Raw genomic sequence first — 21,659 nt, 5'->3', positions numbered from 1 at the left:
AGTTAAAAATCCATGTAGGACAAAAAAAGACAACAGATGATTGCTGTAGACAAATTGAAAAGCACAATACTAATACAATACCTGTTCTGCTCTTCATGCACTTGCTTGAAAAACTATTAAGCATTCAGTGACGAATAGCACTGAATGGTATTTGAAATTAAGAGACACGATCAAGTCTAGGTACCAAGTCTAGACACTAAATAGTAAGTGATATATGAAGTGTAGCAGGATGGGAGAGGCTTTGGAAGATGAAGAGAAGAAACATACAATATCAGTAAAGGAATGTATAGTGCTGGGGTTGGTATAGATGAGAAACTACAGAGGTGAGCCTTGCACATCACCCTGGAGGGCTATGAGCCAGGCAAAATCACAAAACCCAGCATCAATATCAAGGGTGCTGAGCCCAGCTCACAGTGTTAGCTGTGTGAGGATGGGGAAGATGGTACCTTAGAGACATTACAAAGTAAGGGTCTGTAAAAAACCCAAGCAACCAGGGTGTGAGATTTAGGGAAAGGATTACTTTTAAATATCATTATGAAGTTTCCTTATGTGCTTCTTAACTCTCTACATAGCTGAGTTCAGTTCGTTTAGCTTAGTTTCTCTCCTTTTTGCCATTTGTACTGTAACAAAGGTTATTTGCCTGAGACACTCTGTGGGCTTTTTCAAGATTTTCACTAGCTGAGAGTCAGTGATGAAGACAAACTTACCTGCATCCTCTGATGCTGCTGGTATTAAATACGCAACCTGGGGACAAAAGTTCTAGGCCTTACTCCTTCACTCTTGCAGCCACCCTGCCACACTGGTAGTCCTCATGGTTGGGATTCATGTTACGCAGATGCCCAGATTTCAGTTTGAACAAGTGTTGAGATTCTTTCACCATTAATGATTTGTTGTAACACTATAGTAGCTCCTAAAACAGGTCTGTGATCTTTTCATTAGAAGTATCTGTTTCTATCACTAGGAATAAAGGCAATCTAGGGTGACATCTACCTCATGGACATCTAAAGTCATGTGAGATTAATTCCACGCTACAGAAGTTACCTTTCATAATGAGAAATTTTCTACAAAGATAAGAACAAAGATGAGAGATGGTGAGATGGAGAGTGGAATATATTGCATTTTACTTTCACTAACATGCCCCTTTCATTGATGTTTTTGTGATCAAGTCACCTTTTCATCTGGATGTTGAGAACAAGGCAACAGTAGGTGCCTGACAGAGGGAGGCGTGTTTTCAGCTGAAGTGATCATGCCCCTGTGCTTGGTGCTGGTGAAGCTGCACCTCAAATACTGTGTTCAGTTTTGGGGCCCTCACTACAAGAAGTACATCTACCTGCTGGAGCATGTCTAGAGGAGGGCAATGAAGCTGGTGAAGTATCTGAAGAACAAGTCTTACAAGGAGCAGCTAAGGAAACTGGAATTGTTTAGTCTGTAGAAGAGGAAGCTGAGGGGAGACCTTATCACTCTCTACAACCATCTGAAAGGAGGCTGTGGCAAGGCAGGTATTGGTCTCTTTTCCCAAGTAACAAGTGATAGGACAAGAGGAAATGGCCTCAAGTTGCATCAGAGGAGGTTTAGTTTGGATGTTAGGAACATTTCTTTGCTGAAAGAGTGGTCAACCACTAGAACAGGTTGCCCAGGGAAGTGGTGTAGTCTCCATCCCTAAGGGTATTCAGGGAGCATGTTGACATGGCACTTCATGACAGGGTTTAGTAAGAACGGTGGTATTGGACTGACAGTTGTATTCAATGATCCTAGAGGCCTTTTCTAACCTTAATGATTCTATGATTCTATATTCCCAACATGACTGGGGCCAAATCTAACCTCCTGAGTAACTTATATATTTATATGTTTTAGTGTTTTAATATATGTTAACAGTTACTACTAGCACACTTTTATACAAAAGAAAATGGCTACATCACTCTTTCCTTACTATGAATTTTCTCCCAGTTTAATTTCAACATGTCTTCATACCCTTTGCTGTGTTTTTCATTTCTTGACCCATCCCTAGTGTCTCTTCTATCTTTCTCTTCTCCTTTGCCAAAGCATTCTCCTTTGCCAAAGTTTTCCTTCCATATTCCCACTCTCTCCTCCTTGGAATTATGTTTTTCTTTTCTTGTTTCCTTACCTGGTCACACCTCTCCCTTCTCCCCAGACTTTCTGGCCCCTCCCTCTTTTTTCCCCTGTCTTGTTGAGAATTTTCTTTCTTTTCTTTCTTGTTCCCACTCTCCTCACCCAGTTCTCCCACTTCGGAACAAAGCCAGCTCCAAATTTGATGCAGAAGATGACTCCACACCAACTGTTGTACTTTGCTGTGCCACCACCTTGTGTTTCAATCACATTTTCTGCCACGCACCCATTGCTCCCCTTCACATGCTTGCATTCCTGTCATCTCCTGACTCTCCTCTTCTGCCAAACGAGTCACAGTTGAAATGGTTGTGGTAGTAAAAAGGTCTCTGCTGCTCCAATCTGCGTGTCCTGCGGGGCCGAGGCATTGACCACTGGAACACTGCCTTAAAATAATCAATAATATTGGGTGGCATGCCAACCTTGCTCTGGCCAACCAGGGATAACTTGGGGTATTTCCTCATTCTCCAGAGAGAAACAGCTGTTTGTTTAATTGAGGTCGTTGCCTGAAAACTTCTCTGTGCCTCCCTGAGGCGGCCACACTCCAGGAGAGAGGAATTGGCTGTGGGGAACTCTGGAACCTGGAGGCCATCATAGCCCCAGACAGAAGGTAAGAGAAAGTACTTACCTGCTTCCCTCAGCATTAAAAAGAAGACATTTCTAAAACCCTAGTTAAAAATTAGAAGTTTGTTCTAGCTGCCTTGCTTAACAAAGCTGTAGGAAGTGCTTTTGTTTGCTGAATTAACAAAGTGTTTTGAGTGCTTCTGGCAACTCAGAGTGTTTTCTTAAGCTGTAATAGCACAGTCAGATCCTCTGATGTACGAAGGCAGCACAGCAGCGTTTATTTTGGTGGTAGAGGCACTCGCTAGGTCTGGTGATTGATGTTTAGGTAAGTTCTCTTTGCAGTTTGAAGTGGTATTAAGGTAGGTCAGAGAGAATGGGCTGTAAACCCCTGTTCTTCCAGCTAAAGCAGCGTCATGTTTCTTTGCACTGGCCAAGAATTGGGCCCTCTGGCTACGTGCAAAAGATGCAGAAGAGAATTTATAACTCACCTACAAGACTTAGCTTTTGGAGAAGGAGGTCAGGCTGTGCCTGTGCTTGTTTGCTTCTCTAGGAGAGGGGGAAGTAGGTGAGGTTGGGAAAACACATGGAAAAGCAAATGTTGGAATGAGATGGGAAAGCAAACAGGTAAAATTCAGTGTGAAAAACAGCAAATGCATTGGGTATTTGAGAGAAAGGCTGGTGAAATACCGATATTCTCTCCGTTTCCCTCCACTCCCTCCCTACTTCATCCTTCAATGCCACATTGTCCGTCTGCTTAGATTTTTATCTCTTTGAGCTGGGGCTTTTTTTCCAGAGCCTTGCAAAATGCCCTTCCCAGTTTTGGGCACTATATCAACAGTAGGTAATGACCATAAATCAAGAAGCATCTCTATTAAAACTGTTCCCTTTCAGAACAGTTCAATGCCAGATAACTTGTTTTTAAGCTGGATTTAAAAGCATAATGTGAAGTGCTTAGAAGATAAGTTATATAAGCATAATGTTCTTTTGAAACTTGTAGCAGCAAAGAACAACAGATTTTTTTTGCTACAGAAATGCAAATTCAGAAGTTTCTGGCAGTCTCAGCTACCTCACAGCAATATAGAGCATCTCATAAGGTCTTTCTCTTTTCCCTCTCAAAGAGATCTGAGGACATTGAGCTGTCGTTGTGCCTTACCTCACCTCTTCACTGTCTTTGTTCTGTCAATGAAGCCAGTTTCAGCCTGTCTCTGGCTTTCTGAAATATCTTCATACTGTCTTTCACCTGGGCTTTTTTCTTGGGATCCCAGCCTCAGTCGATTTCTGTACTCCTAGCCCTCTTAATACCTTCTCAACACCAGCTTCTGTCACAAAACTTTCAGGATTAGCCAACACACATGACTAAAATGAGAGATATTTCACTCTTTACTGCCTTGGTTATTACAAAAACTGTTTGCATGTAGCAAGCATAGGCATTTGCACGTGCATGGCTGCATGTGTGCGTGTGCAACACAGTTGTGTATACTGAAATAGTGCCCGGTACAGCAAAGCCACCTTTGTCATAAGCTGTCGCCTTTCTCTGGGGACAAAGCCCACGGGTTGACATTTTATGTTTTTATACATTTGAAAGACTTGAGCTGGAGTGAAACTCCGATAAAACAACATTAAGGAGCTGAGATCAGTTTAAGCCATAAAGTTAATGGCAACATGAAAGTTCAATAGTCTTGGTTATGATAGTCTGAAATTTCTATCCTGACATGGAGAAATATCTGTGGATCCACTTTTGTATTGATCAGCCCTTTCTCTTCAGGTGTAGATCACAATGAGTGTGTTGTGTAAACCAAGGTTGCTTATTTTGGTGGATTGGGATCTTAATAGCAGCCTACACCAAATTTGTAAGGGAGTGACAGAGATGATGGAGTGATGGGAGATGATATAATGAGGATCAACAGCCACATTTACAGCTTGGGAGATTCAGGTTTGACATGAGTAAAGACCTTTTCACCAAGGAGGTGGAGCAGCCCTGCAAGAGGTCACCCACAGATATGGTTCTTGCTTTACCCCTGCGGGGTTTCAAGGCTGAGCTGTGCAAAGTCACGGCTGACACAGCGACCTAATGTTGGTTGTAGTCCTCCTTTCAGCAGGAGGTCAGAGACTGCCACCTGCAGAGATCCCTTTCAATCAGAGCTTCAATTATGTCCATTCTTTGATTTTAAAAGAAGGACCTGAACACTTTGAAATATTAAGCTGCCACTTTACACATTATGGCAGATCTCTGAAAATGAGCTGTGATGGCTTTGTGACCTGCCCTTAGCAAACAGACACAGGATTAGACATGCGTCCAGTTTTGCAGATATTTTAGGATGAGTGCCAAACAGCCCTGCAACCTACAGTCTTATTTATCCATATTTGCAGAAAAAGCACACCACAGGAAACAGTAATGAAAGTTTCGTCAGTTCTTACTGACTGTATTTTTTTACTGAAATAGAGAAAATGCAGCTGGTAGGGGCCCTGGTGAGGCTCCTCGGTCTGCCCAGCATCAAGGCAGAGAAGAACATTTGTATGGCATTCGTCACAGTCATTTCCTGCTCTTCTAGACCTTAAGTGTAAGAGATTTCAAATCAGCTTCTCAAGACGGGAGTCTCAGGCAACCCAGTGCATCCATCTCCCCTTCCCCCCAAGGCTTTAGCCCCACCAGGAAGCCTGCCAACCAGGGTATCAATTTGTGCAGCCCTGGCTGTGTTACTGGCATTCTCGATGGACAGACAATTGTCCATTAACAGCTAAAATGGAATTCTCTGTTCATTTCATACCCACATGTTTAGAAACACAGAATCATAGAATCATAGAATCACCAGGTTGGAAAAGACCCACCAGATCATCGAGTCCAACCATTCAAACCATTTAGTCCTGGCAATTTTAAATGGATTCAGTTTAACATCCCTGTTTTTAATATTTCTATTTAAAATAAAGTCTCTGAAGGGAACAGACTCTGTAGAACAGGGTTATCTGTGTGAGTCTTAACTGGAACTTTCCTTGTTTCAAAACTGATTCTTCTTTCACTAAAGAAGAAAGCTGCAGAAATCCCATTCTCCCTGCACTGCGATAACCCAAAACTCCCTGTGTCTTTCCTCAGCAGAGAACTACCATGTGCACAGGGAAGTGTTCGAAGTGCATTGGGATCACTCTCTTCCCACTGGCAGCATGTGCCATAGTCTCCAACATCCTCCTGTACTTCCCCAATGGGCAGGTTCTGCAGCTCAGCGAGATAACCGATCTGGTCTGGTTTTTCCATGGGATTCTGGGAGCTGGGATACTGGTAAGAGAGAAGTGTTGCTACTGTTTCCTATGGAATTTGTTTTGTTTTGTTTTTTTCAAATTCAGGGCTAAGAAAACATCTGTTAACAAAAAAGGTCACAGCAACATCTTTTTGCATAAACATGTGAGCAGCTTGACTGGGAAGTTGGGTATAGGACTGAGAAAGTGCACTCAGGGCTAAAAAGTCCCTAATCATTGGAGTATAAGGTATTCCTGAAATAAATGTCAGAACTCCAAGTCAGGAAGAAGCAATGGGACTGACTTCTCACCATGGACAAGAGTGACACGACTGTTAGCGCCTCCATTAGTAAAAGCAACGCTGAGGTCCTAAGCTCAGCTGGAAATGATGAGCTTTCTCTACCGGCTACACCCCCCCATTACTCCTCCTCTAACTGATTTTGTTCTCACATAATTCACAAAAAACTTTAAGGGCAGACCTGAAATATGTTTCAGATGCTTGTTAGAGACCCAGACAACATTCAGTGAATGTGGAGCTGCCAATACCTCAAATCCCAAACATTCCTTTTCCCACACACCCATTTGTCTCCTTTACAGTTTGATCTGGTTTGTTTGTTGCCCTCCATAACCAATTCTACATTCCATAACTCAGGAAAGATCATTTTTATGTGAATATCCTTAACTAGAAGGGGACTTATTTGGGAATACTGATCTTCACAGTTCGTTGGAAAGCCTGCTCCCTTTACAGTCTTCCAATTACCTACACAAGTGTAGATATAAAGCTAAGCGAGCAACATGCTTATGGCAAATACTGACTGTTACACAGCCTACATGGGTGGTAGACTGGTGCAAACTTGGCTACCTGCACATCAAAAAAATGAACGTTAAAGAATAATTAAAAAAGCAAATCTCATTCACAGTCAGGCTATGATGCAGCTACTGCTTACATCTACTGAGAAACTACAGTGGATGTGGCTCAGACTCATATTTCCCAAAGCAGAAATGTGGTATAAGATCATTCAATAAATTGTTCTCAACCAGCAGCTTGCCTGCTTCTTCTTCCAGCTTCCACTTGGGCCTATTACTCACACTGAGCTTGAACGTAAGCGTGAGTGTGTGGAAGGAAGCCTGAAGGAAGCCTAAAGGAAGAAGTGGAACTACATGAGAGACCTATGGAAAATTTGTATCACTGCAAGCCCAGGAGTCATTGGCATCCAATGAAAGGAAAGGCAGAGGTTAGGCATGAGAGCATCACAGGCTCCTTGAAAATGTGCCTCCTTTTAAAGCTTCCACAGAGGCTTGTCTGTGGCCAGCACCGCATACATCAAAAATGAGAAAAGAATGAGACGGGAGGAAAAATTTGCATTGACCTTCAAAACATAACATTAGGAATAATTTTTGATCCACAAACAATGCTGTTGAGTGTACACGTTTTCCAGAAAGCAGCATGATGAATGCCCACAGGTGAAGAGAAGGGGAAGGGAAGAATTATCATCGTCTCCATTTTCCAGATGCTGGAAGCATGGAAAAATGAAGAGTGGTTTCACAGCCTCGTAGGGAGCTAACCAAGGGGCAAGCTGCCCCATGACTGAAGCCTGGTCTATATTCTATCTCCATTCTATCTATGTTCCTTGATGCACCCAGCTTCTCCCAAAAGGAAACTCAAGAAAGTCATGCCAACAGGTTGCCCAACCTTGAAGAATATCCCCTGTAAGCAGGACACAGCCTCTGGAGCCAAGACTGTGAAGGAAACTTCATAACAGCCTTGCCTGTCTCTGTGAGCCGGAAAACCTGCCTTCACCTGGAAGCTTCATCCATAGACTCTTACTCAGATTATCAGCACGATCTTCAGCTGAGCAGCCACCCTGCCCTTTCCTCACCTTCCACTGCTTCTCTAATGGAGATTTACAGGACATGAAAACCTTTCTCTTTCCTTATTTCAAAAGTTTAGGGTGTAAATACAGGAAGAATGGCTTCATATGTCATAGTAACATCTTTCCTGATGGAGAGCCTATGCGCAACATCAGGAAATGCTGTCAGAGCTCTGGCTCACTCATAGCCCTCATTTTACTGACAACAGCCAAATCCAGCAACTTGTCATTACCTTGTCAAAAGGCAGGTGTTTATAACCGGGCACTGCAAAAAAAGAAAGCTGTCAAGCAAATCCTTCATCCTGAGCCAGGCTAATAAAGAACACAAAAGTGCTCATAGCTTAGATGGGAAACCTCCAAAGAAGAAAGACAGCCCTGGAGGAAAGGGAGTGTTGGTTTGATGGGCAGAGGGATCAGCTGAATGCCAGGCAGCAGCACGCTGGGGCTGAGAGTGCCTTGGGGACCACCTGTGATTGCTGGAGAGCTGACTCCTTTCCAAGCAGAGGAACATCCTTTAACCTCCCGGCTTCCAGGCGTGGTCCTACAACAACTGCGGATGTTGGAGGTTGCCTCTGGGGTGTGGATAAAAGGCAACACAGATCAAATCCTTTGAAATATATTTAGAGGCCTGCAAATCTAAGCAAGTTTCATACCAATGTCCTCCATAGTCTAACAGAAAAGTTCACACTTCCTACATAAGTTCCGTGAGCTTCTTTCACCATGGACATTTTGCTCTTCCTACCCTACATTGGACAAGATCTCTCCAACAGCTAGTCAGGGTGTTTTTACATTTGTTGTTTGTTTGTTTGTTTGTTTGGGGGGTTCTCCTGCTTTCATTAACTTTATAGGGACCATTTCCAACTTTCTTAAATACTCATTGTCTTGCATTGTTCCGTGAGATGCCAACACAAGCAGTGGTGGGCAGAGGCAAGGCAGCAGGAGTGCTTTGGCTGCACTGTTAGACCCACAAAAGCTTTCTTGCTCTCTAGCTACCAAGCTAAACACAGCTTTTCCTATCTCCAGATTGCTTCTGTAAGGTGGCATTATATCCTGAGACACATGGTTACTGACTTCATTGTATCAGTCCAGCTCTGCCTGATAATTACAATAGAGAAAACCGATATGAACTGGGAGTTTGCTGTTGAGTCAAGTCCATTTTGTAGGTATTGCAGAAACCTAGCATAAAGGACCAAAGCCAAATGTGTTTCAGGATGTTTAAGACTGATTTCCCAATGATAATCCAGAGCAGAACCCTCAGAAGATTTAAACTGACATAATTCTTACTGCAATGATGATTCTTTTCTGAGCAGAAATTCTATTTTCTTAAAACTGAGACATCTGCTCCTGAAAAAAAAAAAAAAAAAAAAAACAACAAAACACTGCTGAAAAGAAGCAGTACAGCTCCAGCTTCAGGTTTCTGTACTAGAAACTTGCCAGTCAGCTCTAGCTGTACTCACATGCTTATTCCTGAGTTATTCTTCAGCAAGCACCAACAACTAAGCAGATGTAACTCACAAAGAAGAGGCAGAAAGTGGTTTGCATTTGAGGAATGTGATGCCCCGGCTCCTAGACTTTGAAAACAGCAGAAGTACTGTACAGCAATTCAGCTTGTGCTCTTCTCACAGGTTATTTTAGCTGCATTCATGATGCTGGGAGCAGGCGGAGCAAGATGTTGCGCTAACAGGTGTGGGGTAAGTGGATATTTATGTGTTGAAATGGCACGATATGGTTTGCACAATAGCTCCTAAATGGCTGCTAAGCAGGTGGAAACATAAAATGACAAACCATCACACCACCATCATCAGCCGTGTCAGGGAAATGCAGAAGAAGAGCTTGATCTACAGCGTCCCTGGGCTGGGGCTGAGAGCTCAGTTATCCAACTAGAATGTTATGATATTGCAGCCACTGATATGAGGGAAATCATACTCAACCAGAGCAGGTACTTGGCCACATTGCTGAGGGCAGAGGGGGACGAAACTATTTTGCCTCAACTCACATGAAGTAAAGTGTGGCTCTATCTTCCTCCTGCTCCAGGTGATCGTAAAAACTGAGACAGATGCCTGTTCCTTCTGCTTCCACCTGGTCCTGTTTCCTCCATGCCCTTAGATGTCAATTTTCTTTTCCACAGGTTCTTCCCTCTTTACCTGTGTAGGGGCTGATAGTTCCCTCCCTTTGCAGGCCCAGCCTAAAAGCCTGAGCTTCTATGGCTGGAACTGAGGATCCCATGAAAGGCTTTGACCCGTAGCACACATTTGCCTAGGTGTTATGCACAAGAAGTATAAAACTGCAACATGGGCTCTCTGTAATCCACTAAAAGGCCAGAGAGACATTTTCCCTTGATAATTAAGAATATTACAAAAAAAAACATATTATAAAGGCATCTCCACTAATCCTCAAGCCCTATGCACAGAGTTCTGTGAGGTAATCATTATTAACAAAAATAAACTGACCTAGAAATTTTTTTTCAGTCTACGTCCTTCCCAGAAGCAGCCTTGAATGAGAGATCCCAATAATGTGTGTCTCTTCTGTACTCTTTAATTAATTTTCAGATTGATCCATGAGAAGACCTTTACCTCTTCAAGATGTTTTCCTTAAGTTAATTCATTATTCATAATACCAAAATAGCATTCTTCATTAGGATGTCGGAAAGTACATCCCAAGGGTTGTGTCATTACATTGATTTTACCACATGTCACATGCACAGGAAGGAGGATTTGCAAACAATGTCCAAGTAAGCCAGTTGCAGAGCTGGGATGTGAGCCTAGGCACCCAGAACCCAGTGTCTGAGCTGACTGCTTCTCCTCATTTTGAGTGGTGTAGAAAGCTGGGCTGAAAAATAGCCCTGTTGTGGGTGTTCCCACACTCCACTGTATGTGGTAAGTCATGAGGGGAAATCCCGCTGAAATGGGCTCAGTTAACACAGCGTCTCAGGTCTCCCTCCTCTGTCTTTCATCCCAGCACTAAATATTACAGAGCTAAGAGTTAATCTTCCCCAGAGTCGCTGGATTCATCCCCCCAGCCTGCAGAGTGGTAACACAATGCCATCTGGCAGCTCACATTCGCCGACTCCCAGTGCTCTTTTGCTCCCCTGCACCACTCTTTTGCCCTCTGAGCCATTCCTAGCAGCAGCACACGAATGCCAGGTATCCTGTCTGCACCTTGCCATCACTAACTGGTTACCTATGAACTGTCCCTCCTTTTCCTTATTTGCTGTTATAGAGGAATACAATAGACATTGTTGAGAAAGTAGTATGATTGTGTGCTATTTGATCATGAGCTGATGGCCAGCTGATGAAGCTACTCAAACCAAACAAGAGAAGACGTCCAGTGAGGACAGTATATATTTAAAAGTGATGTTTTCTGGGACTGCAGAAATTGCCTGCCTTTTTGAGGTGGAAAGGAGTGCAGCTGTACAAGTCACCCTATGGTTTAAAGAGAATGAGGTTCAAAGCAGAGATAGAATCATAGAATAACCAGGTTGGAAGAGACCCACCGGATCATTGAGTCCAACCACTCCTATCAAACACTAAACCATGCCCCTTAGCACCTCGTCCACCCGTGCCTTAAACACCTCCAGGGAAGGTGAATCAACCACCTCCCTGGGCAGCCTGTTCCAGTGCCCAAGGACCCTTTCTGTGAAAAATTTTTTCCTAATGTCCAGCCTAAACCACCCCTGGCGGAGCTTGAGGCCATTCCCTCTTGTCCTGTCCCCTGTCACTTGGGAGAAGAGGCCAGCACCCTCCTCTCCACAACCTCCTTTCAGGTAGTTGTAGAGAGCACTGAGGTCTCCCCTCAGCCTCCTCTTCTCCAGGCTAAACAACCCCAGCTCTCTCAGCCATTCCTCATAAGGCCTGTTCTCCAGCCCCTTCACCAGCTTTATTGCTCTTCTCTTGACTCGCTCCAGAGCCTCAACATCCTTCTTGTGGTGAGGGGCCCAGAACTGAACACAGGATTCAAGGAGCGGTCTCACCAGTGCCGAGTACAGAGGCAGAATAACCTCCCTGGACCTGCTGGTCACGCTGTTTCTGATACAAGCCAAGATGCCATTGGCCTTCTTGGCCACCTGGGCACACTGCTGGCTCATGTTCAGTCACTGTCAACCAACACCCCCAGGTCCCTCTCCTCCAGGCAGCTTTCTAGACAGACTTCTCCTAGTCTGTAGCACTGCACAGGGTTGTTGTGGCCCAAGTGCAGGACCCGGCATTTGGCCTTGTTAAACCTCATGCCATTGGACTCAGCTCAGTGGTCCAGCCTGTTCAGATCCCTGAACACAGATGAGACAGGGACATAAGCAAGGAGTGAGTGGCTATGAATGACATAAAACCAAACCATTTCTCCCAGAACAGCTCCTGAGGAAGAGTGATTTCCGAGCAAGCAAAAAGAGGTGAGTATTGCAGGGAGGTCTGAAGGCCAATGAAGAAACCTCAGGAAATTGTTTTGGATAGCAGGAGGAAATGCACAGGCATCCACAAACGCCATCACAGATGTTGCTCAGATGCTCTGACAGTATGGGTTGTATATCCAAGGCAGGGAGTGTATGGTGTGAGTCACCAGGTGCTGGAGAGCAGAGGAATCCTTGGACTTGTTCAAACATGCGTGATGGCAGCAGCTTTCCAAAGTGCCAGAGCTTCTTGCAAGGTGGGTCTGGGTAGACCTGGTACAGGGTCCCCAGCTCTTGGTGGATTTTCCACCAGCGTCTACCTACTGGCAGAGAAACAGCCCACATTGGATCTACTCAGGACCCTGAGGCTAATCCAAAGGCTAGTTTGGCCAGCTTTCTTCTTTGGAGACCTTGCGTATAAAATTATAATTTATACTGAATATTCAGCATTGCTTTTCATTGGGGAAAAAAGCTAAAGAAATAATAATGATCAGAAACATTATTCAATCAGAACATAACCATTTTCCTCCCGATAGAAAATCTATCCTATGATATTGCCACAGTTTAGCACCACATGGCTAAATTTTGGCAGCTAAAACTGTGCAGCTGAACTTCCAAAATCCCTTCTCCACCCTGCCCTGCAGGGAAAAGCAGACAGATATGAGAGGAAATGGACTTGCAGGTTAGAAACTAAAACTGCGGCTTTAATGAAATTATAATAATAATGATGAAAATAATTAGGAAGTAATAAAATATATACAAATATAGGAGATCACACCCCCAGTCCACCCCACCATGACTGTACATCACCAAAAATACTGCAAAGCTAGGGGTGAGCTGGACTCAGGAGCTGGATTCAGGAACACATAGATCTGGGATCAGGAACAACCACACAGGCAAGGTCCTCACTGGACATTGGTCATCACAGAAGCAAGCAGGACCCTTGTGATCTCTTAATTGCATACCAAGTATGTTGTATATAGAATGGAATACTCTGTTGGTCAGTTTGGGGTCACCTGTCCTATTCACCTCTCCGCCAGTTTAAGGATGGCCTTGGTTAAGTATAAGCATCAGCCTTTTTGCATACCAATGTCCTGTGTTATCACTTTAGAGAAGAACACTACCTAAAACACATGCAGTTACCTTCCAGAAAAATGAAGTTACTTAAAGCAACTGAGTTAGTCACAAAGCTGATTCTAATTTGCCTCAAACTACAACATATATTTTGTGCAATCCCTGGTTTAATAGTTTCAGACTTCACCACAGCCTTTGCACACTGCTGAAGTATCAAAAACAGTAATATTAATTACTAACTTTTATTTACCTTATTGAGTTCTCCAGTTCACAGTGATTATGTGCTGCATTGAGTAAGGTTTTTCATTAGTCCTTTTTAAATTGTTGCCTGAGAACATATGTAGATGTCTTTTTGCCCTTGAATGATGGAGTAATGATTTTGTAAAGTAGCATATTTAGAAAGCTTCATCTTGCACCTTAGCATGTGCATGCCTGAAAGCATCCACAGCACTGGCACAAAAAAAAGTTCCCTAAAAAAAAGCTTATGCCATTGCATCAACAAACATTCTCTGGTATTTTTCTCTAAGCTTTCCTAAGTAGAATAAGAATAGCCATAGCAGCTTTCCAGACAAACAAATCTAGATAAGAAAAGATATCAGGATAACCAGCCAAGATATTAATTCCACAAAAAAAAAAACCAAACCAAACCCAACACCTCCAGGAAAAGAAAGAGAGAAAAAAGAAATGTACATGAAACAAGAATCAGGACAATAAAGAGCAGCACAAGCCAGGGCAGGAGGAACTTGGTAACTTCACCTAAGCAGTTGATGCAAATGCTCAAAGAACGAATGCTACAAGTCTTCATCAGCTCAGCAGAGACAAAGAGTGTGAAGGGTAAAGCAGGGGGGACATTAAAAGAAAATCAGCAAAAATTATCAGCAAAACCTTTGCAAGAGGTAGACAACAAGCCAACACCATGGGAAACTTATTTCAACAAACTCAAGAATCCCAGCTTGGACCTCACATTGGAACTGAAGATACAAATGAGGAAATCAAACATTTTGGAAAAAAAGTGGTAAATGAAGATGGTGCAGCTAGGGGAAACACTGAAAGGTTGAGATGATGTGATGGTTAATGAAAGTCTTGGGTTTCCATAGCACATGGGACAAGCTTTGAGAAAAGACTCCAGAAGAGTAGATATAATGGGAAAATGCCTCTGTGTGCCTAGAAAATACCCAGGAGAGCCAAACTAACAGCTGCAGCAACTTCAGGCTCCCCTTTCAGTGACAAGTAGTCTTTGTCTACATAATCACGTGTACAGTAAAGGAAATAGGTGAGATGGAGCTAGTCATACAGCCAACAGATTTCAAATGAGAAAAACAAGTGTCAAAGAAAAGCCATCAAAGATAACGCTGATGAGTACTGCTAGTAATAGTGCCAACCACTGTCATAAAATGTAGAAGTAGCAAAAGACCGTTTGACTTTTTCTATCATAATTGTCTTTGGGATGTCCCATACTGCTGCGCTATGCTAAAAGTAATTATTAGCATAATTAAGATCCTTCAGCCAAGATGCAGATAGCACGGTTGAAGTAAATGAGAAAACAGGTGGTTCAGCGTAGGCAGAAGTTTCAGACGGAGTATCAGTCACTCACCCTTACCATGAGGTATGGCTAATGATCTTATTACGAGAGACAGTGCTCCAGCTATAACCTAAGTACTACTCTGGTCTGGAGCAATATACTAAATTACCTACATTTTGCTGACAAAGGTCTTTGCCAACATGCAGATAAAGGCAAGAAGAGTGTCCAGCTTTGCAAAAAAAAAAAAAAAGAGAGAGAGAGCTATTAATCAGTTATGACGAAATAAATCTCAGAAGAAATCCCAGCAACCTCTAACTGCTTTATAGGCAGAAGGACAGACAGAATGAGTCAATTCACACACCAGCATCATACAAGATTGTACAGAAAGCAGTGTCATCAGCTAGCAAGTTGGAAACTGTATCCACCAGTTTGAACACGCTTAGACAGTGAATAGCTTTCGAAACTACGTCATAACCATGCAACATGGATGGTAGATATTTCCTATTGGGCTCTGTAGTGCAGAGTAGTTGGCATTAGTCAAAGGTTTCTGCCTTCCTTGTGGGCTATTAGATTTTACTGGTATTTGCTGGCAACAGGGAAATGTAAGGCCTGAGGTATTTGGCTTCAAACCCAAGCTGTGGATGGGAGTGTTTCCTATGTGCTTCCTCCGCCACACTTCTGCCCTGACTCCAAGGTAGTCTTGCTGCTTTGCCTCCAGCCCAGGTCTTCCGCCAGCTTTGTCAGTCCACTCCACAGAGCTTCTTCTCTCTTCTTCTATCAGAAATGGCACGACCAGCAGGTCCAGGGAGGTTATTCTCCCTCTGGATTCAGCACTGGTGAGACCGCTCCTTGAATCCTGTTTTCAGTTCTGGGCCCCTCACCACAAGAAGGATGTTGAGGCTCTGGAGCGAGTCCAGAGAAGAGCAACAAAGCTGGTGAGGGGGCTGGAGAACAGGCCTTATGAGGAACGGCTGAGAGAGCTGGGGTTGTTTAGCCTGGAGAAGAGGAGGCTGAGGGGAGACCTCATTGCTCTCTATAACTACCAGAAAGGAGGTTGTGGAGAGGAGGGTGCTGGCCTCTTCTCCCAAGTGACAGGGGACAGGACAAGAGGGAATGGCCTCAAGCTCCTCCAGGGGAGGTTTAGGCTGGACATTAGGAAAAAATATTTCACAGAAAGGGTGATTGGACACTGGAACAGGCTGCCCAGGGAGGTGGTTGAGTCGCCTTCCCTGGAGGTGTTTAAGGGATGGGTGGACAAGGCGCTGAAGGGCATGGTTTAGTGTTTGATAGGAATGGTTGGACTCGATGATCCGATGGGTCTTTTCCAACCTGGTGATTCTATGATTCTTTGCAGAGTTGTGAACAGACAATACTGGTAATATGACTAGTGTGAGGCATGTCCCAGATACACCACCAGCAGCACCCACCTGAGAATCTTGCTTACACATACAAACAGCAATCAGATACATCCCATCAATTAATAGAAAACTACCTCAAAACAGAGTAACTTTTCTGTAGTAGTGGCAAATTTGAAACTTAGAGATACATTACATTTAATTAGAACTCACCACTGGTTCATTGCCACACGCAGCACAAATAGATTTCTGAATATGAGCAGTGGTAACCACATGTCATGCTGTTTCAAAATGAAGACAGCAGCAAAAAGAAAGGCTCTTTTGCATTCCTCATCAATTAGCAAAATCAATTACTGCATCATCTGTTGCTTTCATACTTCGTTCAGTAGTTGCTCGCTAGTTTCTGTTGATACAAGGGCTAAGAAAGGTGCTCTTGGTGAAGAGCTGGAAACGCCAAGGCACACGATAGGGGCCACATCAAGCCAGTACTGTTTTCATATTGGCTTCCTGAAAGAAGATCCGCCAGATTTTTTATAGTTGATGGCTCAAGTATAAAGCTGCATAATTAAAGCTCTGGACTTACCCACTTTTAAAAGCAAAACAAATACTGTCTCAAGTCCTTTAACATTTCAGAAAGCTGCAGTACTAAGAAAAAGCCAACTAATTTTTATTCCCACAAACAGCACATAGTGAGAAACAGGTAAAGGTCTTTTCCTTCCTATTCAGTGCAAGCTTTCCACCTACCCAATGCCTCTGTGCATGTAATGTTGAAAGTCTTTTTCCTTTCAGATGTTGCTGTCAGTGATCCTGTCTGCGCTGGGATTTGCAGGAGGAGCATATTGTGCAGTCGTCTCTATGTTGGGGCTGATTGGGGGCCCTCTGTGTGACACGGGTGATGGAGAATACCTCTACCCTTTCAGGAACGACACTCTGGAGTGAGTATGAATTATAGGTTGCTTCAGATCCACTTTCCCTAGGCACTCCCCCACTTTTCACAGCATTTAAATTTTTCCCAAGTGAACTGATGGTCCACCCAGTCTCCACCTAAATTCACATTTCTCTAAGCAGCATGTATCATGGTGGGAGTCTGCTATAGACCACCGAGACAGGAAGGAGAGACTGATGAGATGTTCTACAAGCAACTGAGAGAAGTCTCATGATCCCTAGCCCTTGTTCTTGTGGCAGACTTCAGCTTTGCAGATGTCTGCAGGAAGTGTAATACAGCAGAAAAGGAAACAGTCTAGGAGGTTCCTGGAGTGTGTGGAAGAGAGTTTCCTGACACAATTGGTGAGTGAACCAACTCAGGAAGGCACCCCGCTGGAGCTGTCATTTGTGCACAGAGAAGGCTTTGTGGGAGATGACACGATTGGAGGATGCCTGGGACATAGCGATCATGAGGTGATAGAATTCTCAACTCTTGGAGAAGTCAGAAGTTGGGTCAGCAGAACTGCCACCTTGGACTTTGAAAGGGCAGACTTTGGACTGTTCAGAAGGCTGGTTGACAAAGCTCCTTGAGAGACAATCCTTAAGGACAAAGGAGCCCAAGAAGGCTGGATGCTCTTCAAGAAGGAAGTCCTGGCGGCACAAGAGCAAGCTGTCCCCATGCCAAAAAATGAGCTGGCAGGGAAGAAAACAAGCTTGGCTGAGCAGGAAGCTTTGTGTGAATCTCAGAAAAAAAAGAAGGTTTATGAGCTTTGGAAGAAGGGGAAGGTATCTCAGGAGGACTACAAGGATCAAATGAGATCACACAGAGAGGAAATTAGAACCAGAACAGACACCATTGGCATCCTGGCTTGTATCAGAAACAGCATGGCCAGCAGAACCAGGGAAGTGATTCTGCCCTGTAGTTGGCACTGGTGAGGCTGCACCTCAAATACTGTGTTCAGTGTTGGGCCCCTCACTACAAGAACATTGAGTGGCCAGAGCATGTCCAGAGAAGGGCAACGAAGTTGGTAAGTGGGCTGGAGACTAAACCTTATGAGAGGAGGCTGAGGGGAGACCTTATCACTGTCCACAACTACCTGAAAGGTAACTGTGGTGAGGTGGGTGTTGGTCTCTTCTCCCAAGTAACTAGTGATAGGATGAGAGGAAGTGGCCTCAAGTTGCACCAGAGGAGGTTCAGATTAGATGTCAGAAAATAATTCTTCACCAAAAGGGTTATCAGGCACTGGAACAGGCTGCCCAGGGAAGTGGTGGAGTCACCATCCCTGGAGGTTAAGAGATTGGTAGATGAGATGCTCAACAATATGGTTTAGTAGTGGACATGTGCAGTTGGACTTGATAATCTTGAAGGTCTTTTCCAACCAAATTATTCTATGATTCTACGTTCCATCTCATCATCTCTTTGACCAAGGAGCAAACTGCCTGAGTTTCTTCTGTTGTGCTTGTCAGTAGCCTGTTATGCAAGCTGCAATTTGCACCATGCTTTCAAAGGGCTGCTGAGCTGTGACTCCCACCAGAATCAAAAGGAAGTGTTTGATAACTATGCCATGTTAATCTGTTAAGTCATAATGAACTGCGTCTACTCTACCTACTTCTGAAAAGCAAAACAAAAATAATCTCTGACATTTTAATGTTAACATTGACAACCATGATCTTCAAGCCATAGACAGAGATGGTGGGTGGACTGGACTGAGACACCACAGCAGGAATGGAGAATATGGAGACACATTTTAAAACCATTACGGACCTTTCCCTGTAATTATTAGCATTACCATCAAACAAAAGCAAGATTCCTGTGTGTGCAACAAAGCACAGATGCGGCCTCTTCCCTAGTCGTCAATCGCACCTCTGTGTAGGGAATTATGAAGACAATCACCAGCTTTTAACAAATGTAGTAGAACCTGAGACTCACTTTATATTGTTCTGCATGTTCATAAGATGTAACACAGAAAGCAGTCTCAAATTTTTATTCTCTAATATGTTGCCAATTATTTTTCCCTATCACAGAGAAAATTATTTGTTCAACCAGACAACATGGAACATTTGCAAAGAACCTGAAAACATCATCCTTTGGAACACCACCCTTTTCTCTATTCTCCTGGCCATTGGTGTGATTGAAGCAGTTCTTTGTTTTATTCAAGTCATCAGTGGACTTACTGGCTTCATATGTGGCTCATGTATGAGGAAAAGAAAGGTTGGTATGCAGTAAACGTTATCAGACTGCTTTATGTTCTTACCACTTCTGTTTTTCAGGCTCTGGTGCGTGAGCAGAGAGATTTGCACAGACTCTGAATGAGATTCTCTAGGGAACTGAAGCAGAATAGTCACATTTGCACAGTCTCTCTCTCCCTCACATTGTGGTAAGAGAAAACTCCATCCTAAGGGGTTTCAGAAAAGCAGAGGAATGTGATGTATTGATGTACTCAATTGCATGGCGTGGTTCCTTGGACGCAGAAGGAACAACAGTGACAGGGGATGAGGAAAAGGCTGAGGTACTTAATGCCTTCTTTGCCTCAGTCTTTAATTGTAAAGAAAGTCGTTCCGTCTGTGTACAAACCCGGGGGGGGTTGAGGCTCCCATGATCCAAGAGGAGGTGGTCAGAGCCTTGCTAGCCCAACTAGACACCCACAAGTCTATGGGGCCGGATGGGATTCACCCAAGGGTATTGAAGGAGCTGGTGGATGTGCTGGCCAAACCCCTTTCCATCATCTTCCAACAGTCCTGGAAGGCTGGGGAAGTCCCACTGGACTGGAGGCTGGCTGATGTTGTGCCCATCTACAAGAAGGGTCGCAGGGAGGACTCAGGAAGCTACAGGCCTGTCAGTCTGACCTCAGTGCCAGGGAAAGTCATGGAGCAGGTGATCTTGAGTGCTATCACGAAGCACATGCAAGAGAACCGGGTGATCAGGCCCAGTCAACATGGGTTCACAAAAGGCAGGTCTTGCCAAACTAACCTGATCGCCTTCTATGACAAAGTGACTCGGATACTGGATGAGGGAAAGGCTGTGGATGTGGTCTTCCTGGACTTCAGTAAAGCCTTTGACACAGTTTCTCACAGCGTTCTGCTTCGGAAACTGTCAGCCTCTGGCCGGGACAGGCGCACACTCTCCTGGGTGGAAAACTGGTTGGATGGCCGGGCCCAGAGAGTGGTGGGAAATGGTGTGAAATCCAGCTGGAGGCCAGTGACAAGTGGGGTTCCCCAGGGCTCAGTGCTGGGTCCAGCCCTGTTCAATGTCTTCATCAATGACCTGGATGAAGGCATCGAATGCACCCTTAGCAAGTTTGCGGACGACACTAAGCTGGGTGGAAGTGTGGATCTGCTGGAGGGTCGGGAGGTTCTGCAAAGGGATCTGAACAGGCTGGGCCGCTGGGCAGAGTCCAATGGCATGAGGTTTAACAAGGCCAAATGCCGGGTCCTGCACTTGGGGCACAACAACCCTATGCAGTGCTACAGACTAGGAGAAGTCTGTCTAGAAAGCTGCCTGGAGGAGAGGGACCTGGGGGTGTTGGTTGACAGTGACTGAACATGAGCCAGCAGTGTGCCCAGGTGGCCAAGAAGGCCACTGGCATCTTGGCTTGTATCAGAAACGGTGTGACCAGCAGGTCCAGGGAGGTTCTTCTCCCTCTGTACTCGGCACTGGTGAGACCTCTCCTCGAATCCTGTGTTCAGTTCTGGGCCCCTCACCACAAGAAGGATGTTGAGGCTCTGGAGCGAGTCCAGAGAAGAACAACAAAGCTGGTGAAGGGGCTGGAGAACAGGCCTTATGAGGAACGGCTGAGAGAGCTGGGGTTGTTTAGCCTGGAGAAGAGGAGGCTGAGGGGAGACCTCAGTGCTCTCTACAACTACCTGAAAGGAGGTTGTGGAGAGGAGGGTGCTGGCCTCTTCTCCCAAGTGACAGGGGACAGTACAAGAGGGAATGGCCTCAAGCTCCGCCAGGGGAGGTTTAGGCTGAACATTAGGAAAAAAATATTTCACAGAAAGGGTCATTGGGCACTGGAAGAGGCTGCCCAGGGAGGTGGTTGATTCACCTTCCCTGGAGGTGTTTAAGGCATGGGTGGACGAGGTGCTAAGGGGCATGGTTTAGTGTTTGATAGGAATGGTTGGACTTGATGATCCGATGGGTCTCTTCCAACCTGGTTATTCTATGATTCTATGATTCTATGAAATTCTATGGCTGTGTTCCTATTCAAAAAGGCTTTTTAAGAAAGTATAGTGACCTCCCAGCACCTGTGAGAGGGATGAGAAGAAGTGGTTTCAATTGATCAACAGTAGTAAGAATGTCATTTTAAAAACTAGAAGAAAACCTCTCTCAGGTTTCATTTATTACCACTGCTTCCTCTACATTGTTTATTTTCAATGTACAAGATGATTGCAGTAAGTCTGATATCCCTCTAGAATATTAATTAATCATATTTCATTCATTGCCTTTCAGACAAATATTTCTGGAATGTGAATGATCTACAGGGGATGCCAAGAGAAGCCCTGAGATGCCGATTCACACACAAGAAGGATAGTGCACTGTGCTGTATTTAGCGGGGGGATGACAAAGAAAACCTAAAATATTTAGGAGTTTCATGGGGCTAAATGATTTTTTT

At 44.3% G+C, this 21,659-nt stretch overlaps 1 protein-coding gene across 2 annotated transcripts; it reads left to right on the top strand.

The window, feature by feature from the left end:
- The first annotated feature begins 2,600 nt into the window (after nt 1–2,600).
- LOC138735414 (transmembrane 4 L6 family member 1-like) lies at nt 2,601–21,659 on the top strand. Of its 2 annotated transcripts, none has more exons than XM_069883424.1 (6): nt 2,601–2,734; nt 5,780–5,962; nt 9,416–9,481; nt 16,912–17,057; nt 19,072–19,258; nt 21,497–21,659. In XM_069883424.1, exons 2-6 carry the CDS (start codon nt 5,792–5,794, stop codon nt 21,515–21,517), a joined length of 591 nt encoding a protein of 196 aa, XP_069739525.1. In that variant the 5' UTR covers nt 2,601–2,734; nt 5,780–5,791; the 3' UTR covers nt 21,518–21,659. The 2 variants fall into 2 exon arrangements, with proteins under 2 accessions (XP_069739525.1, XP_069739526.1); XM_069883425.1 differs by having other exon boundaries at nt 2,605–2,734; nt 5,783–5,962.

The sequence above is a fragment of the Phaenicophaeus curvirostris genome, chromosome 1 (assembly GCF_032191515.1).
Source record: "Phaenicophaeus curvirostris isolate KB17595 chromosome 1, BPBGC_Pcur_1.0, whole genome shotgun sequence".
Lineage (NCBI taxonomy): Eukaryota > Metazoa > Chordata > Aves > Cuculiformes > Cuculidae > Phaenicophaeus > Phaenicophaeus curvirostris.
The sequence above is the reverse complement of the archived record's forward strand: the minus strand, read 5'-3'. Positions and strand labels throughout refer to the sequence as shown.